At 37.9% G+C, this 22,550-nt stretch overlaps 3 protein-coding genes across 19 annotated transcripts; 1 reads left to right on the top strand and 2 right to left on the bottom strand.

Annotated features, from left to right (window-relative positions):
• The first annotated feature begins 1,733 nt into the window (after positions 1-1,733).
• Positions 1,734-2,435, top strand: LOC147566886 (splicing factor 3B subunit 6-like protein). The gene has a single exon (XM_086653458.1). The coding sequence runs from the start codon at positions 1,840-1,842 to the stop codon at positions 2,212-2,214; it is 375 nt and encodes a 124-aa protein (XP_086509584.1). The 5' UTR covers positions 1,734-1,839; the 3' UTR covers positions 2,215-2,435.
• Positions 2,436-6,836: 4,401 nt separating this feature from the next.
• LOC147566885 (uncharacterized) lies at positions 6,837-7,367 on the bottom strand. The gene has a single exon (XM_086655977.1). The coding sequence runs from the start codon at positions 7,365-7,367 to the stop codon at positions 6,837-6,839; it is 531 nt and encodes a 176-aa protein (XP_086512103.1).
• Positions 7,368-9,017: 1,650 nt separating this feature from the next.
• On the bottom strand, positions 9,018-13,402 carry LOC147566884 (protein FAR1-RELATED SEQUENCE 3-like). 17 transcript variants are annotated; one of them, XM_086653445.1, is made up of 4 exons: positions 13,280-13,402; positions 11,125-11,307; positions 9,733-10,257; positions 9,018-9,360 (listed from the first exon to the last, which is right to left on the bottom strand). In XM_086653445.1, exons 2-4 carry the CDS (start codon positions 11,197-11,199, stop codon positions 9,118-9,120), a joined length of 843 nt encoding a protein of 280 aa, XP_086509571.1. In that variant the 5' UTR covers positions 11,200-11,307; positions 13,280-13,402; the 3' UTR covers positions 9,018-9,117. The 17 variants fall into 17 exon arrangements, with proteins under 17 accessions (XP_086509571.1, XP_086509570.1, XP_086509574.1 ...); XM_086653444.1 differs by lacking the exon at positions 13,280-13,402 and adding an exon at positions 12,738-12,762; XM_086653448.1 differs by lacking the exon at positions 13,280-13,402 and adding an exon at positions 12,738-12,762 and having other exon boundaries at positions 9,733-10,194.
• Between the last annotated feature and the right edge of the window lie 9,148 nt (positions 13,403-22,550).

The raw sequence follows: 22,550 nt of genomic DNA, 5'->3' as shown, positions 1-22,550 counted from the left end.
ATTGTATGAGTTAATTCCTATATGGCCCCTACTTTGTGACCAACTTCTTTTATGGCCCTCTTTTTTTCGTAAATTCAAATATGGCCCCCTATTTTCAAGTAAATGTCATTACTACCCTTCTTAATTCTAAATTTAAAACATTTAAAAAAAGTTATTTCCACCTCACCCCTCTCTCTCTATCTCTCTCTCTCCACCTCATCTCTCTCTACAACTCACCCCTCTCTCTCTCCAATTCACCTCTCTCTCTTTCCAACTCACCTCTCTCTCTCTCCAACTCAGTCCTCTCTCTCTCTCCAACTCACCTTCATCTTCTCCGATTAAAGTTTCCGGCCGGCGACCTCCAAAAAAAAAAAATTTCCTCTCATCTCTCTCTAAAAACTCCGGCGAAGGGGGTTTCCCATCGCCGGAGCCGTGAACAGACCTTGAAAGGTCTGTTTGTGAACAGACCGATTCTGTTCACGAACTGTTCACGGCTCCGGCAAAGGGAAACCCCCTTTCGCTGGAGTTTTTAGAGAGAGAGAGATGAGAGGAAATATATATATTTTTTTTGGAGGTCGCCGACCGGAAAATTTTCCGGCCGGCAACTTTAATCGGAGAAGATGAAGGTGAGTTGGAGAGAGAGAGAGAGGACTGAGTTGGAGAGAGAGAGAGAGGACTGAGTTGGAGAGAGAGAGAGGTGAGTTGGAAAGAGAGAGGAGTGAGTTGGAAAGAGAGAGAGGGGTGAGGTGGAAATAACTTTTTTTAAATGTTTTAAATTTAGAATTAAGAAGGGTAGTAATGACATTTACTTGAAAATAGAGGGCCATATTTGAATTTACGAAAAAAATGGGGCCATAAAGGAAGCTGGTCACAAAGTAGGGGGCCATATAGGAATTAACTCATATTGTATTGGTTAGGGGTGGGATTTTTTCCCATAAGCCCGAACCCGCCCACGGGCACCCGAGCCCAACGAGGACCATGGACGCCCGCGCCCGTCTCGGGAATAACCCGCCCAGCCCGCCAAATTTTGGTGGGCGGGCATGGGTTAAAACCTCTACCCGCGCACCCGCCCATGCCCGCACCCACTTAAGCCCACCCAATGATAACCAACCAAATTACATCAACTTTATGGGTTGATGAAGCCCAACCGTTCATGTTGCTAGGCTTAGTTGAGATGGTAGACAATATGTTTAAGGGCAATCACACAAACCCAATGCATTTCCAGTGGCCCAAGAGAATTCCTAGTTGAATACTGAACTAGTCATTGGCTTTGAGGGAACAAAGAGTGGGATAATTTTATTATATCTCATGAGAATTCTTCATTAGTTTTCAATGTGAGATTAAATTCCTAAAAGGAACAATACAAATAATGTCTAGTTTTAATCTCACATTGTCTCTTTAGAATCAGGAAGTGTTTGGAGATTTTATAAAAGGAGAGCAAAAAGTGATTTTTTTCAAGTCATGAGATTACCCGCTACCCGCCCGCCCATACTCGAATTACCCGAGCTTCTTAATGGGCTTGGACGGGTAATGGACAAGGCAAATTTCAAAATTGCCCGTCCGATTAACCCGCTTACCCTAATAGCAATTGAAGTTTTGTGCCCGACCCGCCCAACCCGATGCTTCAAGTGCCCATGGGCGCCCATACCCGCCCAATTCCCACCCCTAGTATTGGTGACAGGGTTAACCAAAGATTGACCTAACTCCTAACCATGACAAAGTCGGTTTATGTATAACCGACGCTGTCCCTTGGTTTCCCCAACTTCTATATAAATACCCAACCCAGAGCCCTAGAGTTTTCGATCTTGAGCCCCTTACCACAAATTTTCTAGTTCAAGAGTAATTTCCATTCCTCCATTAATGGCGACTATCAGTCTAAGAAAGGGAAACACTCGTCTTCCTCCAGAAGTGAACAGAGTTCTCTACGTTCGAAATCTCCCTTTCAACATCTCTAGCGAAGAAATGTATGATATCTTCGGCAAATACGGCGCGATACGTCAAATACGTATCGGTACAAGCAAGGAAACAAGGGGTACGGCTTTCGTTGTCTATGAAGATATCTATGATGCTAAAACTGCTGTTGATCATCTATCAGGGTTTAATGTTGCGAATCGATACTTAATAGTTTTGTATTATCAGCAAGCAAAGATGAGTAAGAAAGTAGATATGAAGAAAAAAGAAGATGAGATTGCTAAGATGCAGGAGAAATATGGAGTTTCTACTAAAGATAAGTGATATGTTTCTTTTCACAAGTAACTTTCTTTCATGTATGAGAAACTTAGGGCTTAATCAAGAATCTAGGGTTTTCAAATCCCCTTTTAAAATTTGATAAAAAGTTAGGGTTTCAATGAACTGATGTACTTTGTGTTTTGATTGAACGAGTTTATATGACATGGATTATGTGTAAAATCATGGTGTCTTGGTTACATTGTTTATAGTAATTGGTTTTACTTCTAGTGGCAGGATTTGTTGTTTGGGTGAATGATTTCTCTTCTTGATTTCAAGTAATCTAGTAATGCTGGTTGTTCAATTTTATAAGATTTTATGATTTATTTTCCCAACTTCTTAATGCTTTTGGAGGATGGCCGAACGCTCCCTAGCTCGATTTTGTTGTGATAAAAAAGGATCCATAAAGTTTTTTTAGGTTTCATCTAATTGGTTAAGGTTTGCACAAGTTTGCACATAGTTTGTATGAAGGGATTTGCACGTAGTTGTTATGAGGGGATTTGCACAAGCTTGCGCATATTGTCAAGGTTTCCGCATATTTTCACACAATGTTTTTCTCGGATTTGCATGGTTTCCACAAGTTGGCATAGTATTTTAGGTCCACGCATAGTTTGAATTAGTTTTCACGGGTTGCTTCGTTTGCGCGAGTTTGCCTATGGAGTTCACGCTTAAGAAAATATTGGCACGTCATTTTAATCAAGACCAATAGACAATTTGGATATTCGGGCGATTTCTTGTTAGCTTTCTCTTAACAACATCAGAGAAACATGATCCAATATCATCTGGAATGGAGTTTGCTCCAGTATAGGTTATGTGTACTTTTATGTGATATACTATCGTATCGTGTAGGTATGTATTATGCAAAGGCCATATCTCTTCGGTACGCTGTTTTAGGTCTGTTGGGTTTTGAACTATTCTTACTTGAAAATTTAAAATCTCAATAGTTTAAGAAGAAAAAACTTTATGTTGACAATTTATGTAGAATCTGCCAACGAATTGGGCTATTGCAGGCCAGAGATTACGCTCTTCCAACGAATTCGGAGTCTTGCATCCTGAACCCACCCTAAAAGGTAAGGAGAATCTTCTAAGCCCTAGTCAAGGGATAGAGTATGTGGTTTCTCTGCCTTGTACACTACTCCTAGTGCTATAAAGTGAAACTGAAGTGGTGGAGTTCTAGGTGACACTTCGAAGTTGATACTAACCTAACTGGGTTTCAACTCGTTAGTCGTTAAAAATATGTTTCTGTAGTGTATGATGATAGATTTGTGTATGAAGATGGAAAATAGGGAGCATTAGCTGGGTTGTGTTATATAATTCAACATTAACCTTAGTCTAGGAATAAGTACTAGATCAAAGATGGAAACGAGGGCTTCTTATTTTTCTTGTTTTCTTATTTTCAGCTACTTTATGTTTATAAAGCTACTTCCAAATCGTGTCTTAGGTGGTGTTTGTTTTTTCTATTTTTCAGATCTGAAATCTGAATTAGGTTTTAATTCAGATTTCAGACGTTTGTTTTTTTATTGAAGAAAATCTGAAATCTTAACTGAATTTGTTTAACATCTGAATGGGCTGAAAAGAGATTCACTCATTTCAGACTTTAAAACAAGTCTGAAATTAGAAGCCAACATCTGAAATAGTGCAAATGACAAATATGGCCCTGTAAAAATTGGAAACACAATATGTTCTTTTGCACCACCGACTACAACAACCACCACCACCTGCGAGAACAACCACCACCACCGGCGAGAACAACCACCACCACCGGCGAGAACAACCACCACCACCACCGGCGAGAACAACCACCACCACCAACCAGAACCACCACCACTTTATCCTTCCTCCACTCTCTGTAGGTCTCTCACTTTTAAGATAGATTTCACCACACAACTTAAAGCTGATTCGATATTCTTTGATAATCTGATTATCAATGCCATTGTCATCCTCATGCTTGTGGGTTTTTCCTTCAAAGTTGGGTTCTTGAGGCTTCCATCTCTCTCTCTACTCACTTACCTTCTCCACAGTTCGAACACATATAGATCTCTACTTTCTCTCTCTAGAGAAGTACTATCGTTTATCCAAAACCGAGTTGAGAAGACTATTCAGATTCCAGTAGAACGAGAGAGAGAGAGAGAAAGTGAGTGATGAGTTACCACTTACCAGGAAGCCATAGTTGGGGAGAGAGAGAGCGGGAAATAGAAGGAGGCAGAGAAGTTATTAGGGTTTTTTCTTTTAACCATTGAGAAAGAAAGTTTATGACTTTAGGGTTTCTTTTGGTAAAATAAACAATAAGGGTATAAATGTCAATTTCTTAATTCAGACTAAAGAATTCAGATTACAAAAACAAACGTCTAATTTTTAAAATTATTCATCAAATTCAGATTCGGCCATTTCAGTTCAGCCAATTCAGATTCAACCATTTCAGATTCAGACACCATATAAAAAACAAACACAACCTTATTCAGACATATATAAATTCATATTGAATGTTAGACAAAATATGGATTATAGTTCCAAATCTTTTTTTATTCTGTTGTTGTGTGAATGGCCTAGAAAAAGAATTGGCGCCCTTTACAGGATGGTGCTGTAATTGAATTTTTCTAGGATGCCTACATAGGTTGGTACGAGTAGGGGTGGGAATTGGTCCGGACGGACGGGAAACGGACAGTAACTCAACCGGTTCGGGCGGAACGGACACGAGTCCTAAGTGTGCACTCGGACATCCGGACAAAAACGGGCGGACATTTCGGATTTTTCTCCGACAAAGTGCCCGTCCGTGACCGTTTTGATAGTCGGGCAAACCGGGTACCGGTCGGGCGGACACCGGTCACTAATGAACAAATAAAGAAACTTTTATTCAAAATTAAAAATGTTTAGTCGCAAAATACAACTTTCTAAAACTCCCACTTTACAATTCTAAAAAGTAAATGAATTCAAAATCGCAAGATAAGCATTGAGATTTCTCATGGATTATGATTGGTTTCTATGCTTCTTCTCATGGATTACGATCGGTTTATTGTGGATTCTCGGGTTATTGATGAGATACTGAGATTTTGGAGGAGATAGAGACTAGAGAAGTAGAACGACGAAGACAAGATTAAGAAAAGTGATTTCTAGGGTTATTTATTTTTACTCTTGAAATCTAATGGTTGTAGCTAACTCTACAAATCTAAAGGCTTAAAATCAATCATATAGGCGGGACGGTATAATGGGTAGGGTAAACGGACGGGTGTGGACGGGTTCGATCGGGCGGACGATAAAGCGGGCAGACTCGGTCGGACCACCGGGTAAACCTATGCCCGCGTCCGCCCGCTTAAGTTCTTTCGGTCGGGCGGGTACGGACCGATTCGGGCATCGGACGGACAGGGACCCTTCGGACTCGGACGGTCGTGGGCGGGTTCCGAGTTTCCGGGCCAAAATCCCACCCCTAGGTACGAGTGCCCTAGGCGCCTAAGTTCTGCTATGGCTTTAAACATAATGAGGTCTGCCTGAATTTTGGCAAAATAAAGGAGGTTTGCTTTCGTACCTTAATCTTGAAACATGAGGGGTATAATTGTGCCAAAAACTTTAGGGACGTAAGCCAGAATATAATCCAAAATTCGTGGTGAAAAATATATCAAGAATCTAAGTAGCTTGTAACTAAGCCTGTCAATGGATATCCGAATATTCGACATCCGGTCCGTATTCGAATTTAAAAAAATATCCAAAATTTCGGATACGGATTTGGATATTCCTTATCGGATATCTGCTTATCGTATATCGAATACAGATACACTAATATTCGATCAGATAAATATCCGTATGTAACTTTTATTAAATGTACTTTTATTAATAACACTTCACTGATTGAAACATAATAACTCCCTCACAAACACATAATCGAAATACAGAAACATAAGTAAAATAACAATAATAGTTCCGTTAGTCGTTGCGATTTTTAGTAGTCCACAAGTGATCTACAAGATCTACCCTTAATTGTGTATGAAAATCTTTGTTTTTAATTCGGCCAAGACGATCAAACATTTCTTTGACAACATTTGGCCCAACACGCACTTCTTCTGGAATACTTCCATCAAAATTATTAGTTGCATTAGGTCCTTCATTTTCGATTATCATGTTATGTAATATAATACATGTCTTCATGATATAACTTAGTTTTTCTACATCCCAAATACGTGTTGGTTCTCGGATAATAGCAAAACGAGCCTGCAATACACCAAAGGCTCGTTCAACAACTTTTCTTACCGACTCTTGACGTCTCGTAAAATATTGTTCTTGCAGACAACGGATTTTGTATGCTTTTAACAAAACAACCCCATTGTGGATATATCCCATCAGCGAGATAATAACCCATATCATGATGATTACAATTAATTTCAAAATTAACAGTTGGACCCTAGCTGTGGCAATTGCATCGAACAACGGAGAACGCTCCAACACATTGATGTCATTCAATGATCCAAGCAACCCAAAAATGCATGCCAAATCCATAGATCTGACGATGCAACAGCTTCTAGTATGATTGTTGGACTATGCCAATGGCCATTATACTGTCTGTGCCATGAGGTCGGACAATTTTTCACTCCCAATGGATACAATCTATACTCCCGAGCATTCCAGGAAATCCTTGTTTTTCACCAAGTGCTAAAAGCATACAAAATATCATATTCATTATGAGACCTTAAGTAATGAGGGCCAAACACATTGACGATCGTAAATACAAATTCTCCTAGTGAATCGATTGAAGTCGTCTTTCCAAGTCGAAGGTATTCGTCAATTGCATCTGCTGGTGTCCCATAAGCAAGCATTCTCATAGCCGCAGTTATCTTTTGATGCGGCGATAAACCCATTTTGTCGAAAACGTCTGGCGCTTGTACAAAATAGGGATTATGAGCAACCACCGTTTTGAGGATATGAAGAAATAAATCACGATGCATGCGATATCGCTTTCGAAATGTAACAGCATCATAAAGTGGATTCTCCACAAAATTGTCAAGCATCAGTCGTTCATGACCATCTCGTCTGTTACGATCTATCGTTAGACGACCCGGAACAGAACCAACATAACGGGTACGTGGTCGTTGTTCCCTATCCTGTAACTCCGCTAGATACATTTGATATAAAATTTCATCATCTTTCATTTGTAACTCTTGTTGAATGACCATATGTGCTAACTCATAAGTAAGATCCGTTGAAGGGAGAGAGAAGATGTAAAGAATGTAGAAAGAATATGCAGAGAATGTAGAAAGAAGATGAAGAAAACTTAATGGATGAGTGATTGTATTTATAGATAACCAAAAAGTTTTAAAAACAAATTGAATTTCAAACTGCCCCAAAATTTTAAAATTTGAAATTTAAACTCCCCCAAAATTTTGAAATTCAAAATTTTAATTTTTAAAGCCCATAATTTCATGGTTGAAAATTTAAAAACAAATCCACGCACGTACACCACACATACATATATTTTGAATTTGGGAGTCCGACGTTGGAATAAAGAAAAGATCCGGGGCTCCAAAATTCAAGGGCTCTCAAAATTGGAGCCCGAGCCCCACACTGGTTTTGCTCTAAGGCACATATTATACTTAGTTTACAAATACCCCAAAAAAATGTTAAGTACAAATACTGCTAGGGGTAAGTTCAAAAAATTCACCGCTTTGGGAAACAATAAAAAATCTCGGAGTACAAACTTTTGAGTGAAATTGTTTTGGCTTTTCTTTCCCAAAGTCCCACCACCGTTCTTTCTACACACTTGAAAAGGTCGCCGACGGACAACCATTTCCGGGACCTTTAAGTATTTTTTTTTCAAAAATTCTTTCTTTTCCTCCTCCAACCACCACCACCACCTCCCACTGTCATTTTTTCTCTCTCTCCCCCCTCTCCTCTCTTTCTCTTTCTTTCCCCTCTCCTTTCTCTCTCTATATCTATTTCGGCGAAAGAGAATGCTAGTTTGGGACCCCCAACCAACAAACTGTTTAGGGGAATCCGTCAAACCAGTCGAACTGGTTCGGGGAATTCTCCCAAACCAGTAGCAGGTCTGGTTGCGAGATGTCCCCCAGTTTTTCGACAGTGAGGATCCTCCCATTTGCCAAAACAGACAGAAAGGGAGATGAGGAGAGAGGAAAACTAAATGGTGGTGGTGGTGGTGGTGGTGGTGATGGTGAAAGGAGAGGAGGAAGAAGAAAAGGAGATAATAACGATGGTTGGAGATTGGGGCCAAAGAGGTTACTAGGGTTGTGGTCAGAAATGAGAAGGAAGAATAAATTTTGTTACCCCGAAAACCTACAATTTTCGTCTAAAACTTCGAACCAAGAACATTTGACATACTCCACGATTTTCTTTTAAATTTTGTACGGCAGAAAAAAAATTTGTTCCCCGAAGAACCGGCCGACATATTTTGTTTTTGGTGCACCAACTCATAGGAAATCTTTAATAATACAACAATACAATTCAAATTCCACCACCCTTTGGTGCAGCGGTTGAACGCCCTACCCATCCTCTTAAGCCCATGAGGTTGTGGGATCGAGTATTAGTGGAGAAGCCCATGAGGTTGTGGGATCGAGTATTGGTGGAAGCAGTTCGCCATTAAGATTTATCCAAAGTAATTCAGGCAATATATAAAGTAAATAATATAATAAATTTGTCGAGCTTTAAGCATCTTTCATGTTGTCGGACTTTAGGCCTCTTTCATGTTGCCGGACTTTAGGCCTCTTTCTAGTTTATATTAGGCAGTTATCGTGCTCATCACATCTTCATGATGTATCAATGCCTTGTAACGACTTCAATGCCTTGTAACGACTAACATAGAACGTAGTCGATTTCTCAAAAAAAATATGGAAATTCTTAAAAATAAATTTTCAACCAATAGAAATCATCAAATCTATGTTGTTTGATATCAATCAGAACTAACAAGAAACCCTAATCCAAATGGTGGTTCTCCAGATCTTCAAATTCATCTTCAAGTTCTTCAACAATTTCAAGGATTGTCGGAACCCTGTCTGTAAGTTGTTCATTATGAAGCTCAACATCTTTTATGATCTCACACAACTGTAATTTATAAGCTGCACAACGCTCTTCGTATGCAGAACACCGTCGCTGAAATCGTTGTCTCTCGTTAGAGAGTTTGAGGGTTAACTCCCGAATTCTTTTATCCTTGTCATCCTACAAAATATGTACAGCAAAACATGAGTCTTCGACAAACTGATCAAAGGATATACGACTTCTTCATAGATGATGGAAGGATTAAGGTAACGTCTGTTAATTAGATCATTTGAAATCGGATATCTTTCATGTTTATGTGTATTTTATCAATTTTACATGAGTTGGTGCATATTTTTTATTTCTTAAATAAAATAAAATCTTAAAACAAGCTCTCTTTTCAAATTCAGACATGCTTTATACCTGAAAACTTGCGCATTTGAGATGGAGACTAGTTTTAAGATTTAACTCAATTAGACAAATAAAAGAATGCAAAAGCTACTGCTACAATATTAATTCGGGTTTCAGAATTTGGAAACTGTTCTGCAATCTTACCTCAGCAAATGCCTTATCTGCTGATCTTCTTCGGTCTAGAAGTTCAGAGAAGCCCAGAAGGTCGTGATTATGCTCTTTAGAAAAGTTGGTGACGACCCATTTTTCTATTTCCCTCCTATAAGCAATCACTAATATAGCCTTGCATCCAACTCTCGACTGCTTCGATAACAAAATCGTTTTATCTTCTCCTAAGCATCTCTTTGGACGATAACCTTCTTTTGAACATACGTAGTCAAATCCAATAACAGTATGGTCTACACGGGATCTCCTCTTACGATTAATCCGCACCGTGAAACCATTATGTCTGGCATATCCACAATAATACTCCTTACCATGGTCTGCTGATTTGAATTCCATGCCTATGAATGGCTCTGAAGGCCCCAATCCAGTTGATTCTGCAATATTGTCATTTCCACTCGGATCTTCACCCTCTTCCATTTCAAGATCATGTGACATGTCGCCCTGTAACATCATATTGTTGTCAGTCAAGTGAACTCCTTCACCAGACATGTTTTCCATCTTTTCCTACAAAAGTTTCTTCACCGCTCCCTTCATTAAAATATGTCTTAACTGATTTATCAAACAGATAACTGGATAGCCATATCATCTGCCTTATTTGCCAAAAGATATAGAAGATACTCCAGATTTAAAAGAAAGCTTAATTCAGCTCCAGATATAACAAAGAAGACAGCAAGTAGAAATCAAAGACAATGGACAGCAAATGGCTAATACCAAATCCTTTTTCATTTTTTTTTTGGGGTTAAGGTTTATGTTTAAGACTTGGTTAACCAGAGTCCTAAAATGAAAGATATGGGAACCATTAGATGACTAAAACCAAATGAGACAAATTTTGTTCAAACCTAGTGCTGCCATGGACAACTTTTCCATAGCGGGGCTAGACAAGTATAACTTAGTGGCGTGGGATAGGACACACACATTATATAGATTTATGTGGTTATATTCCATCTCCCATATATATAAGGTCGCTATTTAACATGTGCATAATGAATTAGTTGTTTTCATTCAACATATAAATTATTAGCCTAATTTCCTTTACAACAAATAGTTTGCTACTTTGCTACAATAATGACAAATACGAAGTAGGAATAAGTAACAGACAAAGAATCAATTTATTGAAGTTTCCCCTCCGAGATTTTTAAAGAAAGGTAACTTATAAAGTTATAATTACGCAGCCAATGAACACAATAGGATAAGTTCGCCTCAGTAAAAGAGATCAAGTTCCGTCTAAAGGCCGGAGGCCCCTAAAGTCATATACCTCGACCTTTTTAAGAACCTTGGGTAAGCCTAAAAATGGAGTATCCATGTTCCATAGGTATAGAAGCACTATTATACCTCCTAGAATCCATTAACACTACAAGATATAGAACTTACATGTTTTGATGCATCCACAAACCACGGTGGCACAAAAAGCTGCTGGGAATATGACCTGACATGAGGGATCTCCATGCCTTACATTTATAAGGACAGATAACTGGGACATAATATGCATTTTTCAAGAAGCTATGACACTATTGTGAGCTTCTTCCTCATAAACCGATGGTAAAGCTCATCTACCTGAGGAGACAATTATAGTTGTTAGTTCTAATGTTTATATAAATCTCTCTTTCTATAACTTCCACAACAAATGCAACACAGATAATTGAACATCCAACGATAAACTACTTCAACATTTATTCATAGTTCATAATTTCCTCAAGAGTTGAGAAGAACACATTTCATAGATCCATATTTCCCTTTTTGGGATACGTTTCAACTAAGTAAGGAAATAGTGGTTGAGTTTCCAAAAGCCCTCAAAACTTAAGCTTCTAAATATCTATAAATCAAAACCCATTAATCAAATTTATAAGAAAGAAACATCAAAGAACTTGTTCTCTTCATGGAGAAGATTAAGATAAGAAAAACACACATACCACACAGAGATCACAGTATTCATTACGTCCATTGAATCTAACCCCACCTCAATTCTTTTACCATCAAAATGTATCGAATTTTTTTTTGTAAAAGCTCATAGATGACTAATAAGATTATCATGAGCTAAAATATCACTTTAGACAGAAGAATTAGATCAAACACAATTAAGATTGACATTAAAATTACACCCAAAATGTTCTTCACTATAAAGTATAAACCTTTTTCTTTATCAACAAAAACACCAACTTTTAATTCACTTTTCAACAAAACCCTTTCAAATTCCCAACTATTCCTACCCAATTTCTGATTTTGTGTTCTAATGTTGACGAAATGACCCTCATAAGAATTGCTGAACAATATGAAGATTTGAATCATAATAATATCACCAATCTCAGAATTTGAATAAAAAATGTTGATCAAATAATATAAACCAAATTGGCAAACATAATTTTCTATTGAAAAACAACTGAAAAGAAAAAGATCAAAACTAACAAATTTTCTTGTGATTCATCATTGCCTCCTCAAAAACTTTCTACGTACCGGGACACACTTACTTTCTCGGAGATCAATTGAATATCATAATTACAGTTGGTAGCTCGATCATGTTCAGGCTTAAGAGAGAAAATGAGATGGGTCGTGAGAGAGAGAGAGGGAGGGAGACGCTAGGGTTTATGGTTTCTTTCTTTGAAAGCAATCACGCAAAATATGACGTAGGATTCAACTCCCTATTGTCTGTTTGGAAATGTATTAGGCAATGTCTAATTTTTTTTTTTTTTTTTTTTTTCTTTTTAGTAAAACCATCATTTCATTCAAAAGTGATAAACATCACAAAGTTACATGGTAAATAATTGTTATTTCTCTCTTTAACTTCATGAGAGTTACATAAGTAAAGTTTATAAAACTTTCGAATGTAAAGTATCTCATAAAGGAACAGAAATTGACTCGATACTGACTCAAAGAAAAGACCCTAAATGCCGACAAAAGTCATAAAGATCGAGAATGAAAAGGCCCTAAAGGTCGACAAAATCATTACAGTTAATACTAATAAAAAAACGAATCAAGATGTTTCAAACCCCATTCTTTGCACGAATTCGTCTTCTAAACCTGTCTCCTTTTGTTGAAGAAAGATCTTTTACGTCTCACCATCGCCACCACAAACCGATACATACCGCCACTTCACCACAAAATCACCACCACAAACCACCACCACCATTACCACAAAATCACCCCCACAAATCCCACCACCATTACCACAAACCCCGCTACTATAACCACAAACCCTGCTACCATAACCACCATTACCAAATGGTCTCGCTGGAAACCTTTGCCGGGTCTGGCGTAATATTGACCGTGAACTTTAGAGAGAGAGACAAATGGAAATGAAACCCTAAATTGAAGGCTCCTTTTCTGTCTCCGATGTTCAGATCGATAAGAATTTTCGAATCTACTTGCTTTGTTGATTCAAAACAACAAAACAAACCGATCTTATGGATCTTCACATGTGAAAAACCTTAAAACTTAGGAAAACAAACCCTAAGTCGATAATTTGCACAACAATGTAATGAGATTCCATAAGAAAACCTAAAAAAAAAAATTGATGTAAAACTTCTCTTACAGTGTGATAAGGAAGATAGATTCTGGCGATGAATCCTAACAAGCGACCGGTAAAGTATTCCGAGCGACGTAGTACCCATCTTAATAACCTAGACTAGAGAGAGGGAGAATAGGAGATGTTGTGAGAGAAAGAGGTTGGATTAATTTCTTGACCCTAGAAACTATTTATGGAGGGAAAACTAACAACAAACGAAAGTAAAACGGCGAAGGGATGATCCTTCGCCGGAGGAACAAAACGCAGAGCTGATTTGTTGAGAGAGACGGTTATGGAGAGAGAATACTGTTATGGTGACCCGGCAATGTCTAAAGTTAAAGTTGAGGCAATGTGTTTTTCATGCAATTTGGTCAAATAAAAGGTGGCCAATATATGGACAACCAATTTTCTTATATGGACAATTAAAAAAGACAAAAATTTTATATGGACAACAATTTTAAGAGGACATCGAGATTTTATTTTAAGTCCTTTCTCTTTTCTTCCATAAACTCTAGACTTTATCTACTTCTTCATCACCCACAGATTTTGAGAGACAATGTGTTTCTAGATCAAATTCAACTTATCTTTTCTTCCAAATTTGTTTTTCTTAGTGAATCCTAATACTTTTTGAAATAAAAAAAAAAATAACATACAAAATTGTATTTTGGATCAAACAACAAGCAAATTTGCCCGTATTTCATGGAAACCCCCATGAAAGACGGACGGAAACTGCTTGTGTTCGTGTTGCATTCACCCACGAACAATAGCAATCAATGCCACTGTTCGTGTATTTCCCCCGAAACGGATATGTTACTGTTTGAGGGGATTTCCTTCGTCTTGACTCTTCCAATGTCTAGGGTGTATTATAGTTGTAAACCTTTCTCATTGATTAATGGAATGAAGATTACACAGTTATATAGGGAGAAAGAAAACAGAAAAATAACAACTAACCATTTCCTAACTAACTTATAACCGAAACTAACAACTAACCACTTCCTAACAACCATCGTGGGTTATATTCCCCTGCTTCTCTTTTTGATCCAGTACAACTCACACACCTCATTTACAATATTATCTATTACCCCCCTTCAAATTGATAGTTGGTGAAGCACAAACTTTCAATTTGGACTTGAGAGAATGAAATCGAGGACCAGGTAGTGACTTAGTAAGTGTATCAGCAGGTTGATCAATGGTGGATATGTATTGAAGACCAAGGAGCCGAGACGTAACCAATTCTCTTATAAAGTGAAAATCCAAAGCTAAGTGTTTGATTTTAGAGTGAAACACTGGATTAGAGGCTAGAGCAAGAGCAGAAATGTTGTCACAATACAAAGTAGGTTGAGCTGAGAGAGAACAATGAAGTTCTTTTAAGAGGGAGCATACCCGCACAACTTCTGCAGCTGAATGTGCTAGAGCACGATACTCAGCCTCTGTGGAAGACCTCGACACTGTGGGCTGCTTCTTAGCAGACCAGCTGATGGGATTTCCAGCAAGAAAAATGATGAAACCACCCATTGATCGACTGTCAGATGGACTTCCTTCCCAATCAGCATCAGCAAAGGCCTTGAGATCAAAAGAGGGTGACTTAGAAATTCGAATACCATGATCAATGGTTCCTTTAAGATATCTTAAAATTCTCTTAGCTGCATTAAGATGAACTTCGGTGGGTTTGTGCATAAATTGGCACACTTGGCTCACAGCAAAATTAATATCAGGTCTGGTCCAAGTTAGGTATTGAAGAGCACCTACAATGCTCCTATAAATTGTTGGATCAGAGAAAGGTGCACCTTCTTCTGGAAGAAGTTTGACCTTAGCAGCAAGAGGAGTAGAGCAAGGTTTGGCCCCTGACATGTTGGTTTTGTCTAAGAGATCTAATATGTATTTAGACTGTGAGAGATATAAACCATGAGAGTCTCTAATAGCTTCAAGACCCAAGAAGTAATGTAAAGGACCAAGATCTTTCATGGAGAACTTACTGCTTAGAGCAGAGATGAGTTGGTGACATAAGGTGGAGGAAGTACCAGTGACCAAAATATCATCAACATAGACAAGCATATAAGCCAATTGGGGACCATTTTGATAGATGAAAAGAGAAGAATCAGCAGCAGATTTTTGAAAACCAAGACTAAGTAAGGAGTCCACCAATTCCTCATACCAAGCTCTTGGAGCTTGTTTCAACCCATAGAGGGATTTGTGAAGTTTACACACAAAGTCTGGTCGAGATGGATCTTGAAAACCAGTAGGTTGGGTCATATAGACTGTTTCTTTCAAATTTCCATGAAGAAAGGCATTACTTACATCTAATTACCTCATATCCCAGTTATTTTGGACAACTAATGTCAATAGAACTCTAATTGTTGTTGGTTTTTCCACTGGACTGAATGTGTCTTGAAAATCAATACCTTCCTGTTGGTGAAACCCCTTAGCAACCAATTTGGCCTTATACCTTTCAATCGAACCATCTGAATTTTGTTTAATCTTGTAGACCCATTTACATCCTACCACATTATGATTGGGTTGAGGAGGTACTAAAAACCAAGTACCAGCTCTTTGAAGAGTTGAGAATTCCTCACTCATTGCCAACCTCCATTTAGGGTCTTTATTAGCCTGAGAGAAACAAGTTGAAGTGGAAGGGAGAGCTTGTGCAAGAAGTAAAGGAGAAATGGGATGTCTAGTTGTAAGAAGCATGGATTTCGGTTTAGAAATCCCAGATTTTGATCTAGTTTGCATAGGATGTTGATTAAGGGTTGGAGCAGGCTCAGTTGATAGTGGAACAGGTGCAGGAGATGAGGTAGGTGGTGCTGATAATGGAGAGATAGGTGCAGGAGATGGACTAAGAGTCTCAATTGTGGGAGATATTGGGTCATGAATTGGGGAAGTGGGTTCAGGTACTTGTGGGTGTATAGATGTTGGTGTTGGTTTTTGTGAAAGAGGAATGGGAGAAGGTACAAGAGATGGGTATAGAGAAGAATGAGAAGGTAATGGTTTAGGAGGAGAAATAGATGAGCAGGGAAAGTATTGTTCATTGAAAACAACATGTCTTAAAACATACACTCGACCAGTTGAGATGTCAAGACATTTGTAGCCTTTGTGATCCTGAGTATACCCTATAAACACACATTCTTTGCTTCTAGGAGAGAGCTTATTACTGGAGTATGGTTTAAGCCAGGGAAAGCATGAACAACCAAACACTTTGAGAAACTTATAATCAGGAGAAAGACGAAATAACCTTTGAAAAGGTGTATCAAAATTCAAAGATCGAGTTGGAAGTCTGTTGATTAGGTAATTAGCTGTAAAAAGAGATTCTAACCAGTAGTTATGAGGAAGATGAGATTGAATGAGCAGGGTTCGAGCTACATCAAGTAGATGCTTATGCTTTGATTCAGCAATTCCATTTTGCTCAGGTGTATGTGGGCATGACATATGGTGTATAATCCCAGAGGAATGAAGTAATTCCTTGAAAGAAGAATGTAAAAACTCTCCACCTCCATCAGATCTAAGAGTTTTGATGGAGCAAGATAATTGATTTTCTATAATTAATTTGAACTTGGCAAATGCATTTCTAAAATCAGACTTATATTGTAAAGGTAAACCAACAATACTTTGTGTAATCATCTATGATATTAGCATAGTATCTATAACCACTAACAGATGGTACAGGTGCTGGACCCCAAAGGTCAACATGAAGTAATTCAAGTGGTTTAGAGGAACTAGAGACAGAAATAGTAAAGAAAATCTTTTTGCTTCGACCTGTCTAACAATCATTACAAAGATAGGCTTCATAGAAGCATTATTTGGGAGGATTAAGGGGTTGAGTCTTTGAAGAGATTGGAAAGATGGATGTCCAAGTCTCTTGTGCCACAGATGATCATGTGAGCACTGAGTTGAAAAGGCTTGAGCTGAGCTTGAGTTGTTTGGAGAAAGTGAAATTGGATAGAGACCATTCTCAGTTGGCCCTTGGAAAAGAGTCCTGGTCGAGTTGAGGTCCTTCACATAATACCCAAATGGATCAAATGTTAATGAGCAATTATTATCAGTGGTAAACTTATGAACTGATAAGAGATTGTGAGAAGCTTCTGGTACTCTAAGTACATTGAGAAGATTAAACTTTCTATTATGCTTAATGAATGAAGTATTTCTTGTGTGAGTAATATCCATACCTTGGCCATTAGCAGTGGTGATTCTCTCTCTCTACCATTAAAATCAGAAGAAGAAGTTAATTGAGATAGGTCAGGAGCTATATGATTAGTTGCTCCTGAGTCAGCAAACCATGGATTATGACCAAATACATTAGCTGAGGCAAGCATAGCACCAATGTTGGATGGTGGACTTCTTCCTTGATAAGAAAAATTGATTCTATGATAACACTCCAAAGCTGTGTGTCCAACTTTGTGACAGATTTGGCACACAGATCGGCCATTGTTGTAAGAATTAGAAAATTGATGATTAACTCGATTGAAATTGCCTCTTTGACTTGAGTTGCCTCCTCTTCCTCTAAAGGAGTTGTAACCTCTTCCTGAACTTTGATTATACACTTGATTTCGATTAGAGAAATTCTGATTTGTAGAGTTTCCTTGGTAAGAATTAACAGACTTGTTCTTGATTTGAGAATTAGATGCCATTAGAACACTATGATCTGAAGACACAGTCATCTTCTTCATCTTATCACTTAGGGTGATTTCCTCACTTAACAGTAGATTGTGTAACTCATTAATTGTAACAGGAGGATGTCTAATTCGTATATAAGTAGAAAAGGCATCAAATTCAGAAGGTAATCCACTTAAAATACTCACAATGACTTCCTTAGAAGAAGCAGGACTAGCAGCAGCAGCAAGACTATCACAGATTTGTTTGATCTTTGCAAGGAATTCTGGAATGGTATCATTATCTTTCTTGCAATCTCTTAGTTGTCTTTCAAGTTGAAGAATATGAGTTGTTGAAGATGCAGCAAATGATTCTTCAAGACTATGCCAAAGTTCAGCAGATGTAGTTGTACCAACTACATAAGGAACCACTGATTCTGAGAGAGTCGAATTGATCCAGATCAGAAGAGTTTGATCCTCATCGATCCAGTCAATATACTCTTGATTGATGATATCTTTATCTGCATCAAGAAATTTGTCAGGACAAGGTCTGGTTCCATCGATTAAGCCTAGCACCTTGTATTTCTTTAAAATTGGGAGAAACATAGACTTCCAGGCTAGATAATTATCTGGTTGGAGTTTGATTGGGATCGCATTTCCCATGGAGTTGATAGAGAGAAAAGTTATTTTACTTGATTCCATTGAATTTCAGAAGAGAAAGAAGAGAAAGAAAGTTGCAGATTTGAAGAAGATGAAGATGAAGAAATTCTAGTGAGAGAAAGCTTTGATTAGAATATGATGATTCGCAAAAACTTGAGGATCAGGCTCTGATACCATAGTTGTAAACCTTTCTCATTGATTAATGGAATGAAGATTACACAGTTAGAGCATCTCCAATGGGACACTCAATCTCTAACACTTAGAGTGCCACATAGACTTTTTGGAGTTTTTGTTAAAAAATCATCTCCAATGGAACACTTTATTAGACACTCTAATATGAGGTGGACACATTTATTATAGAGTGTCTAGAGAGAGAAACTCTAAAATGAGAGTGTCTACTTGAGACACTCTAAGTGTTACTTTTAAATTTCAACCAATAAAAAATCTTGCTTTTCAACTACTTTTTATCTATTGAACTGAAGAAGGACATGTGTATTAAGTATAGACACTTTAGATATCTCCATTGGAGACCAACAAAAATTAGAGTGTCTCTATATTGACATTTTGGAAAGAGAATCTCTATTGGCCCTTGACAACTAGGACTTTTAGAGTGTTTGTTAGAGTGTCCCATTGGAGATGCTCTTATACAGGGAGAAAGAAAACAGAAAAATAACAACTAACCATTTCCTAACTAACTTATAACCGAAACTAACAACTAACCACTTCCCCTGCTTCTCTTTTTGATCTAGTACAACTCACACACCTCATTTACAATATTATCTATTATATTAGATTCAAATCAAGCAATCATTCTAGTATCCTTTACTACCATTGGTTAAATTAGTTTTTTGGCACAATCATTCCCAATGCACCTTTTTACCAATACCCAAATTCTTCAACTGAGAGTTGTAGCAAATCCCAAACAATGAGTGATTTAAATAATTAGCTTCCACTTCAAATTTACAGGGAACTTCTTTACCAACATAAACTTTCACATGAACTTCTAGTAGACTCTCCTCTTCATTCCACTAGTCATATTGTTTTAGAATTGATGGTGGTTTAGATAGAGAGACAGTTGGGTAATGGTTGTTTATGGATTATTAAACAAGTCATATTGTTTTAGAATTGATGGTAGTTTAGAGAGAGAGAGAGAGAGAGAGAAAGACGGGTACTGGTTGTTTATGGAAGAACAAGAAACTAAGCTAGGGTTTATATAATAAAATGAACTGAATATAACCTAGGTAAAAGAAATTAGGTTTTTTATTTGTAATTATTGTTTATTGTTAATGGTCCACAAACTAATAACTACTAATATTTAAAGACTTATGGAGTTGTCCCCTTATTAAATCAAAGTCAACTAAGTCAAACATAATTGACTCGTATAAGTAGTTGTCCGTGTAAGAAAATCGGTTGTCCACGTATTGGTCACAAAAAAATTGATCAGGTATGATTAGAGGCAGTGCCTGTTTTACTCCTTCTCATGTGCAAAAGTCGTTGGCATTGAAATATAAATCTAAGGCTTGATTTTGTTTCATGTGATGTTTGATTAATCGATTCGTTATTATAGGTTAATTTCTTAAAACTAAATTTATGTTCATTAAGGTTTAGCTTCTTTATTATGTTTGATAAGAGAATACTGAAATAGAAATCTAGGGTTTGATAAAAGAAAATTGTGGGTTGAAGGTCGTCAGCCGAACTTTTTTTTTTTTTTGTTAAGGACGTCAGCCAGAAATTGCGTGTCAACGACTTTTTTCGGATAAGATGAAAGATGGCCATTGCCTCAATAAACCACATTGTCTTTAACCATTTGTGAGATTGTCTTTCGCGAAGATTACCTCTAATAACTTTGGACATTGCTTATAAAACCACCCTTTGTCTGGTTTGAGAGAAAGCAGGGTCGGTCTTGACCCAAAACGAACAAAGCGTCGCTTTGGGCCACAAGATTTAGGGGACACATTTAAGAAAATTTTTATTTAAGGTGCCTTTACAAATTTATACCAGACTCACAACTTTTTGAAGTAAGGGGCCACAATTAATTAGTTTCTAATTTGTTTGGATCCAAAATAACGAGGTGTGAACTATTTCATCTGGAATATTCAAACCATTCCTCGGATAAAACTATTCCTTTGGAAATGCTGGACCAACAGTCTCCCGGTTCGGGAAAAAATCGGTAAATACATCGGTAATAACTATATGTGCTCCTTCTGCACGGAAACAGAAACTAGTTCACATATTCTGCTGCACTGTCACTATGCGCGAGCCATTTGGCACTACTTTAATATCAGAACGAGTAATTTTCCTACAGTGATAGATTGGATTGTGTTTTGGCAAACGATGGATGAAGAAGGTATGGCGAGGATGGCAAAGATAATGTGGTTTATATGGAAAGCGCGATGTGAGAAAAGCTTCGGCAAGATAGATGGTACACCTTTACAAACCATTCACAGAATTCAATGCTTCAATACAACCTTGCGGGTGCCCAAACCTCAGAAAAAGAAAGCTGATACACCAAGGTGGCAACCTCCGGAACCTCCGTTCCTCAAGATTAATGTGGACGCTTCATTCACCCATTTTACAGAACCGGCGGGTATAGGGGGTATCATTCATGATGACTGTGGAGATTTCATAATAGCTAGAGCGCGGGCCCCATCAGAGGCCAAACAGCAGAGGAGTGTGAAAGTATAGCGTTACTGGAGGCAATCAAATGGGCGTCTGAACTCAACATTACCCATCTTCAAATAGAGAGCGACAACTGCAACCTCATCAATCATCTTAATAATCAGCAAGACAACATAAATTGGCAATCGAAGAACTACTTAGATCAAATCAAATCCTTCCATGGGAACTTTGTGCAACTCCAGTTTCACTACGGCCCGAGAACGATCAATACACAAGCAGATCACTTGGCCAAATGGGGACGGAAGGCTATTGAAAGGCGAACTTGGAATTCCGTAGGGGCGATGATGACGGACCTGAGTTTGTGATTAGTTTGAGTTTTGGTTTTTTTGTTTTTTCGTGTTCTGTCAGCAAAAAAAAAAAAAAAAAAAACTATATATAGGCCCGCAATAAAGTTCTTTACTACCCTTGTCAATCTCTCCTTCTCTCTGTCTCATACTATGTCGGGGCACCATGAATTTTTGTCTCCCACTGTTCTCTGTTCTAGGGATACCTACTCTCGAACCCAAGACATATTGGGAGCACTGTGAAGCATCTCAACCAACTGGGCTACAAGACATATTAATTTTTGTCTCCCACTGTTCTCAGTTACTCCCTCTCAGTAGGTGATATATTGTGTTATTCTTTCAATTCACATCTCTCCATTTCTTTTACGTTGAAATATTATACACAACACTTCATTACCACGACACTTCTACCATCACCCCCACCGCCAAGATTACTAACCTCCACTAGCACTAACACTATACCTCCACTACTACGACTACCACCATCTTTACTACACCTCCAGGACCAAAACCATCACCACCACTACCACAACAATTTCAGACGCAGACCACAACCAACTCTATCACGTTCACACCACCAAAAAGAAAGAAGAATTTTGAAGTGTTTGTTTCCTACTTTTTCTTTTGAAAAGTCAATTCAGAGGAGAGAAAAATTAGCATCACGTGACTTGATTTTGAAAGAAAGTTCTTTCCTTTTCAATTTTTTTTTTTTTATGTTTGCCTATTTAAAATAAAAAAGAAACGGACTAAGATATTGACACACGAATTTCACCGAGTATCTCATTGAACTACTGTAGCGAAAGTTCGACTAAAGACTGACTAGGACCCTCTTTGAACCCGAACCGATTTTTATGTAACTCAATTAGATCTTTCGAGTCATACTGCCAATTGATTAGCATAAGTTTCATGTTTAAATCCGACATTAAGTGTAAGGAAAACGTAAAAGTTTCAATATACGATTGTTTTTTATTATGAAAATGTGGAGCCACATTTTTTAAACTCGCTTCGGGCCTCCAAAATCTCAGGGCCGGCCCTGAGAGCAGGTCCAACCATGAATAGGTTTAGGCCTGAAAGTATACGATTTTGTATTAT

The sequence above is a fragment of the Eschscholzia californica genome, unplaced genomic scaffold, assembly GCF_041429995.1.
Source record: "Eschscholzia californica isolate CP2 unplaced genomic scaffold, dmEscCali1.0.p SCAF_1, whole genome shotgun sequence".
In the NCBI taxonomy this organism is placed as follows: domain Eukaryota; kingdom Viridiplantae; phylum Streptophyta; class Magnoliopsida; order Ranunculales; family Papaveraceae; genus Eschscholzia; species Eschscholzia californica.
The sequence above is the reverse complement of the archived record's forward strand: the minus strand, read 5'-3'. Positions and strand labels throughout refer to the sequence as shown.